At 40.2% G+C, this 8,304-nt stretch overlaps 1 protein-coding gene across 1 annotated transcript; it reads left to right on the top strand.

Moving 5' to 3' along the window:
* Positions 1–172: 172 nt before the first annotated feature.
* On the top strand, positions 173–3,154 carry foxa1 (forkhead box A1). The gene is made up of 2 exons (XM_084678629.1): positions 173–342; positions 1,264–3,154. The coding sequence occupies exons 1-2, from the start codon at positions 271–273 to the stop codon at positions 2,500–2,502; spliced, it is 1,311 nt and encodes a 436-aa protein (XP_084534755.1). The 5' UTR covers positions 173–270; the 3' UTR covers positions 2,503–3,154.
* Positions 3,155–8,304: the final 5,150 nt, after the last annotated feature.

The following is an 8,304-nucleotide window of genomic DNA, read 5'->3' as shown; positions in this document are numbered from 1 at the left end:
GCTAAGAACATGAAGTGAGGTGTGACGCGAGCCTGCAGCTGAGGGAGAAAAAGCCAGTGAAACCAACACTGAAAGTGGGTTGTACCCTCGACGTAACAGCAGAGGGAAAGCTCTACACTACAGGTCACGCTGCATTCAACATCTCCACACTTTACTCTTTAGCCCTCCAGCAGCCAGCCAGTCAGAGAGCTGCGTTGTTCTGGATAAATTTTTCTGCTAAACTTGGGTTCTGCGGAGCTGCATGTTGACGCCTTGCGGATCCCGACCAGAATGCTGGGCACTGTGAAGATGGAAGGTCACGATACCCCAGATTGGAGCAGTTACTACAATGACGCACAAGAGGTTGGTGTCCCATAGTTTTATTACATTTGGTAAACAATTAAATAATAAGTTCGAATATTTGTGTTCTGTAAATGTGTTTTGAAAACTATGTGTTTAAATTTAGCGTTCCTAGGTGGACGTTGCATTTATGTTATTTATTATAGGAAGAGGTGTTTATTTGGGGGTGATATTGTTGCTTAATATAGTTTGGGTAGATTTCTCCAAAATGAGAACTCTAATCCTGCCTGAAGGCAGCAGTGAACGCACTATTGGGGGTTTAACAATGTACCAATTGGTTCAGAAACTTTCCACATAACAAAGCATGTAAATATAACCATATGTCTTGAAACAAAATAAATAATGCACGTAGGTTTTAAATAGGATGCGGCCTCAAGAGTAGACCCAGCCTGCATGCAGTCAGGCGAGTTGGTTTCAATTCCACGTTGCAATAAAGTTACTGTTGGATCGGGATGCTCACGGTCTAATTTCAAGCGTTTGTTTGACCCTAAAAGATAATGCACTTTGGTTGACCTGTGTGTTTGCGCAAGGAACAAGACATAGATTGCAGTCTTTATCTCTTAAACGTTAACCTGATTCTATGGCTTCAGTGGCAGCACCAGATTCCACGAATACAATGAAGGAATATTTGACTGTGATCTGACCCTGTTTAGCGTGGATAGTCTATTTACCACAGTTTACAACTGAAATTGTACTTAGTTGGGAATAAATGCTTATCGTTTGATGTTGAATATAATTCTGTGTTTGATTTATTGTAACGACTTTTGGTACTTTCACATCAAACGGTTCAACTGTGAACGTGTCCGATTATGTTACATCGATTACATTTTAATACAATTCTATTTGTCAGAAAATAAAACATAATCACAGTCATTGTCATCTGAATAGCCTATCTGAATAACACATTTTTCTATCCGATTTTAGGTCTATTCACCGATGACTAACAGCGGCATGAACGCGGGGCTGGGTTCTATGAACACTATGAACAGCTACATGAGTATGTCTACAAGTGGAAATATGACATCCAGTTCATTCAACATGTCCTACGCCAACCCAGGTCTCGGGGCCGGACTGAGCCCAGGAACCATGTCCGGGATGCCCCCAAATGGCCCCGGCGCAATGAATGGGATGGGTGGAGGGGTATCGACCATGGGCACAGCTCTGAGCCCCAACATGAGCGCTATGTCGGCCCAGCAGGCCTCGATGAACGCTCTTAACCCGTACGCCAGCATGAGTCCGACCATGAGCCCTATGTCCTATAGCCAGCCTACTCTCAACCGGGCCCGGGACAACAAATCGTTCCGGAGAAGCTACCCTCACGCCAAGCCACCGTATTCGTACATCTCCCTCATAACGATGGCTATACAGCAGGCGCCAAGCAAGATGCTCACCTTGAGCGAGATCTACCAGTGGATCATGGACTTGTTTCCTTACTACAGACAGAACCAGCAGAGGTGGCAGAATTCCATACGGCATTCCCTGTCCTTTAACGACTGCTTTGTCAAAGTCTCTAGGTCACCGGATAAACCCGGAAAAGGCTCGTACTGGGCGCTGCACCCTGACTCTGGAAATATGTTTGAAAATGGCTGTTACCTCCGAAGACAAAAGCGGTTTAAATGTGATAAAAAGTTATCGTCGAGTAAGGGGGATAGGAAAGACCCATCTGGTGGTTCCAGCTCGCCTCAGAGCGACAGCTCCAACACCAAGTCTGGGCACATGGACTCAAACTCTCTCTCCACCTCCAACCAGTCATCCAGCCCTCACGGTATGGACCATCGGAGCACTTCCAGCGCTTCGGACCTAAAAAACAGCGGCCCACCGATCCATCCAACCACCAACTCAGCTACTTCCCTCTCCTCTCTCCCTTTACCTCCGCACTCGATGGCGCACGAGTCTCAGCTGCATCTAAAAGGGGACCCCCATTACTCCTTCAATCACCCGTTCTCAATTAATAATTTAATGTCATCTTCAGAGCAACAGCACAAACTGGACTTGAAAGCCTACGAGCAAGCTTTGCAATACTCCTCATACGGCTCAGGGATGTCCTCCAGTCTCCCTCTCGGCAGCGCGTCTATGGCCGGCAGAGCAAGCATGGACCCGTCCGCACTAGAGGCGTCATACTATCAAGGTGTGTATTCCAGACCCGTTCTCAACACCTCTTAGTATACTCTCTCATTTCTTGCTTGACAAAAGGACGACAGAAAAAAAAACATTTATCTTATTTTTGCATGCACTTGGTGCATAAGGACTGTTACTTTAATGTATAAGAAGAATGTGTATGAGTAGCCTAAAATACAATAGGCCTGTAAAGTGTTACCATTGAATGATTGTATATCCAGTTGTAAATCATTGCTAGTGTATTTAAAACAATTTTGAGCCTGTAAAATAATGTTGTATTACCCCCAAACTTGTAGTCTCAAACTATGAATATATGTCCATGTGTTACAATGTGCATGAATGAGAACCAATAGGTGACACAGGTAACCCGCGCGCTGAGATACCCGCTGTCCCTGACATAGGCCTACTTTTTGATATGGATGTTGTCATTTTACGCACCGCTTTCGTTTGCCACACATCTGACAAACATATGTCCAACCCAGTCTTGTATACTACGTTCTTTAATCAACCTGGAAATGCATTCTGAATAAAGACGTGTTTCTTCAGAAACGATGGTCCAGTGGTTTGTGGTAGCCGGAGAATGGGTGGTTTGTATGTGCAGCCTTTGTCAACGTTTTGTCTCTCCCTGTTGGTTTTGATGAATCTGCATGTTCTTAACTTATTCTTGTTAATTTTCAAATAAAACTATTATAATTTATTCCCTGATTGTTTTAATCATTTATGTTAATTTGAGTTTACCCTATTTTAACGCACAACATGCAAATGTGTAAAATGACATGGCTCTGGAACAATGCGATTGCTTTGTTATATGTCTTACAAGTTTATTATTATTGGTAAAACGTCACATTGTACTGCGTTTTATTAAAGTTTGGTACAACATAATAGGCTATAACCCAGTATAGACAATAGCTGCTTTGCATCCTTGTCTAATATTGTTCAATCCTAAATGCGTAAAGGTAAAATAATTATATATTTTATAAATCCTCTGCTTTATTATTATTACATTATTAATGATTAAATTATGATTAATTGTAAATGGTGATTTGTGATTTTCATAATAATGATAAAATCCTGTCTGTCAGACTCTTAAGTCTTCTGACTCACGCTTGAGTCGACGCGGTTGATCAATGAGCCTGAGCAAAGCCAAATCTAACAGAAATATAGCCGCAAAGCCCTCCTTCAAAAAAGACGCGGGCGTGTTGTAAATGGATTTTCAACAATATCAGAGAAAGGCCAAAGCATCTTTTTTGTTAACCGTAACCTACATGATGGGCTCGTGAACCTGAACAGATTTCACTTTGATCGTGGTATTTTGCAGACACACATTTTGGCTGAGTAACCGTGAAATGTGTTTAATTATCATGTAATTGCCCCCCGAAGCGCAAATAAAATGGAGAGTGGAGTTGAGTGTCGTAAAATCGAGGAGAGTAAAGGATGTACTCTCTGCTTTCAACACAACTTGTCAAATTAAAGATTACTTCAATTAGCGTGCGCTAATGTTGTTCAAGCGAGGAATAGGCATATATTTATTTAGAAAAATATTTGATAATACTAATAAATATAAATACATAAATTATATACATGCAGGTCAATCCGACTCCAATGCACCTGCCCATTGCGTAATGCAGATAAAAACAAATGCAATGTTTAGATGAACTGAAGTTAAATGACAGACAAAATCAGTTTTCTTTAGCTAAACTTAGACTTCAATATATAAAAATTGGCTAAACGTTTATCATGTAAACTGATATGGGATATCCTGGGATACTACCCGTACAATGTTATAGCATATGGGCTTGGTTATGGTCTGATCATATATCATTCACAGTAGTGTTATTAATAATAATATTATTATTTATATATTGAAAATAAAACAGGCCTATAATACACAATTAATTCATATTTCCAATTGAGGGATAAAAAAAAAAAAAGTCAATTGGCACATTCAATTACGTAATAAGTGAACCACTTTTAACACGATTTCGATCTCACGTCCCAAATCACATAATTTGATAAGATTATAGTGTTTAATGATCAACAACATTCCAGTGAGAAGCCTATTTGAGGGATACTATATTGGCTGTGGTCTCACAGATTCCAAGGCCATATCTGGCATTTCATTTTTTGCTCTCAACATTCCACCTGCCAACAAACATATTTTAGGAGCATTGTGGTTTGTTTACATTTTAAATAGACATACTTTAATCACACAAAACACATACATCACAAATATATATATATATATTTACATATAAATGAACAAATCTATATATAGGCTATATTGTCCACGCATAGGTGTGTTGCATAAAATGTGGTTTGCGATTTCGAAACGGCTCCGCGTTTCTATGAGGAAATCGTTGAACTTTGAACAAAGATCTTGTTCATTAGTTTACCCAGCTGTTGGGAAAGGCTCTGCAGAGCGCGTTTCAGTATGGAGGCAACCTTTTCACCGACGACAGTGAAACAGCAAGGGACACGGCGACTCAATCTGGCTGTAGTAGCCTAGGCTACTCCGTGTGGTGTTCATCGGTTGAGAGGATCGAACTCTTATCGGTCACTCAAAGTGGACTATTGTCCTTGGAGAAGTAGAAATAAAACATTTGCTTTAAAGTATTGTCTGTAATGCTACATTTATGTGAGCTATCTGCACTCTCAGCATACGACCTTGTAAAAATAGCCTTAAATTAATTCAGGAAAATAACGTAATGGATTTGTAAGGGTCCTTTTAAAACCATAGCGCCTGAAGGTAATTTTACTAAGACTAGTTTTTCAGGCAATAAGCAGTTGTTTATATTAAGATTACGATAATGGCCAGTTTTACAATCAGTTATTTGTTAGGCCTATTATTAGGATCTTGTTAGGTGTATTCGTTTTAGGTCCATAGGACATTATTGTTGCTGACTGTCATTATTATTGCAGGCAATTACATTGCAATTTACAAGTTTGTGTTATTAACCTTTGCATAGAGACCCTATTAATGATCTGTTCACTATTTGATTTAGACTTCTAAACTGGTTCTGCAACTCCTCACAATAAATAGTCCCGATCAGTTGAAGTTGACCAACCTTTATTAATGTGTGACATATGTTATCAGCGGGCAGTGTGCCCGGTGGTTTCAGCAGGGTCTTGCTTCCCCAACTCATGTGGCATTTCTCGTTACCCCATCAATAGCGGTGGCGCTTTCTTCAGCCGTATGGACTACAATTTCGACAACAATGCGCCATCTCCTTTACATCAAAAGCGGCCATCAGCTAGCCTACCCGTAGACCTTTCTTCTTTCTCCTTTCATTCTCAGTTTAGAAAGCTACTACAGGCCCAAGGCGCGTCTAATACCTTTTGATGGGGATTGAATTAATTATCTCCAATAACACAATTGTGCTTGGCCAACGAAAAGAGCAAAGCAATACCCCTTCAGATTCAGAGACGAAAGAAAAGAAGGGGGCTTTCAAAGGGTGCGGGAGAGAAGAGGGAGAGATCTCTATCCGAAATCAGCTTTAAAAGCAGCTGGTTTTCCATTAAAAATTATACGGAAGAACTTTATTAGGGCTTTGAGAGCCCCTAATATGCATCGTCTAAGTCAGGTTGGTGGTCCCGGGTCTCGCCTGCCTGTGGATCACGCTCTGTCTTCATTAAAACCTGCCGGAGGCCAGAGAGAGGGACTGGGGTTGTTGTTAAGTTAACGGAAAAGTCCACACAAACAAATGCTGATAGAAATGAATAGCCCGCTCGTGGCAAGACCTGTAGAGACTGGGAATAAGTGCAGTTATTCAACTGTTTTAATTGGCTCAACATTTTTGATGTGCTTTGTTACACATTGACGAAACATAGTGATAAGACAATGACGTCTGAGTAAATAGCCTCCATTTTCAAAGTATATTCTCTCTGAATTCAACAATGTATTGATGCTATTAAAAAGTTTGCTTTACTGCCCCATGTTACATTTTTGGTCTAGGTGTAGGCCAGTACAAATTGTAGGCTATTCGTTAAGGCGAAATTGACAAAAATGTCTTCCAAGGTGGAAAGTGCGCTATTGAAAAGGAATATTTGGAGTCGTTATAGCAACAGGGCCAGGCCAGCAATGGTTTTCTACTGCAGGTCTTTCAAGCCACTGCCCGCTGGAACACTTAATTAAAACGTTTAAAAGTACTTTCGTGGTCCTCTCAGAATCGTTTTTCAAAATGGATAAATTGGATTCTTCTATGCACGCGTTTATAGCGGGTGGGGGACATTTTAAACATAGCCAAACCAATAATTAAGGTCAAATATATATAAGGTCAAATATAGCGAAATTACATTACTGGTGTAAAAGTAATAAAAACAGACAAGTCCACATTAAGTTTTTTTTTTTTATTGACGAATCAATGATGCCTATGCCTTCCATAGACTGATTGTCTGAGGATAACTGAATATCAAAAGTTTTCAGATTTCAACAAAGTGGAAGATTTAGCCAACGTATTTAGAACAAGGCGGATTATCTGACGGAGAAACATACATTGGGAGGACCTAGTGGGATTAAGCGCGAGGACACCCAAGTTGTGAGATCTCCACGGATACCAGCGCGCAAGGAATCGACAAGCTTGTCAGTGTCAGGCCTTAACGAAGGGGAGGGCATCACAGCAGCAAGTCCCGCCCAGACAAGGCCTCCTGTCTCCAGTATACCGCAACTGGAAGACATCGGTGAAATGAACACATTTCAAAAGTTGGCCAGATAATCGATTGTGGGTCGCCCATACAATCTCCGCGCGGCCATGTCAAATTAATTTAAGGACTAGGCCTACAGAGAAAGTAGAACTCGCGAGGTAGAAACACAACAACAAATCAAAGAGGAAAAGTAAAGGCTGCTAATATGATTGTTGGGTGTGTGGACAGCTGTAAATGTCGTCCGATCTCTGGCCTGCAATGTTTGTAAATTATCAGCGTGCGAAGTGTAGGCTAAGGAGGTGGGAGAGGGCTGGTATGTAGGCTCAATCAAAAGTTTCAACATGTAATAGCAGGCACGCAATGTCCATTCAACAGAATCTGTACAATGGATTTTAAAACGTTTTATTGCACAACAGCAGATTGTCGAACCCCATTGAACCCCAGTTCCCCTGAAGACCTTATGCCCTACACATGCGGATCGTTTCACACAAAATTGACGTGCACGAGAAGAAGTTACCAAAATACATGATATACTTTGACCTTCTTTTTAGAGTTCTAAAAAGTTAATATTTCATCTGGAAAGTATTAAGTCCGTGGGAGAGAGCAAGGAAGATAACTTTGTGCAATTTAGACAGGTTTGTCATATGGATCTTACAAAATTAATATCCGAGGTAGTGTCGTTTTCTTCCCTCTCTCTTTAAGACATGCTCCAAATTAGCACAGGTTCAGAGCAGAACCCTCAATAAATAACAGCGCTAGAACAGTTTTAACTTCGATTAGGAACAGGGATAGGCAATTATCAGACCAGATATAAGAGACACCCAAAAACCCTAAACGAAATACTGCTTTAAAATGACACAAAACGCTTGAAATAATTAATCATACAACCTATATTTGAACACTGAATAGATATATATAGTTTGATTGTTACATATTGAATAATAATATTATCTACGTGTTTTTATTCAACATATTACATGATATATACCACAAACAAATGAAAGTCGGTCCATAAAACAGAGTAGTAATTGTTGACCAAATACAATTGTGTTAAAATACAAATGTGTAAAACACTCATGATGTAACCTAGTTTGAAAACACTGAATTGGAAGAATATACCAAAGGCAGTATACTGTAGAGCTCTGCAACCAGCATATCCAAAAACATTTGCTGATCATCTGAAAACAACAATAAAAAAGTATACCA

The sequence above is a fragment of the Hypomesus nipponensis genome, chromosome 3, assembly GCF_054491055.1.
Source record: "Hypomesus nipponensis isolate SF chromosome 3, ASM5449105v1, whole genome shotgun sequence".
NCBI lineage: Eukaryota > Metazoa > Chordata > Actinopteri > Osmeriformes > Osmeridae > Hypomesus > Hypomesus nipponensis.
This window is presented reverse-complemented; position numbering and strand designations above follow the sequence as displayed.

Bases quoted from the DNA above. Each gene is read 5' to 3' on its own strand.
- foxa1 (XM_084678629.1), top strand. From the start codon at position 271: ATGCTGGGCACTGTGAAGATGGAAGGTCACGATACCCCAGATTGGAGC. The intron at 343-1,263 runs GTTGGTGTCCCA...ATCCGATTTTAG, and splicing joins ACTACAATGACGCACAAGAG to GTCTATTCACCGATGACTAA.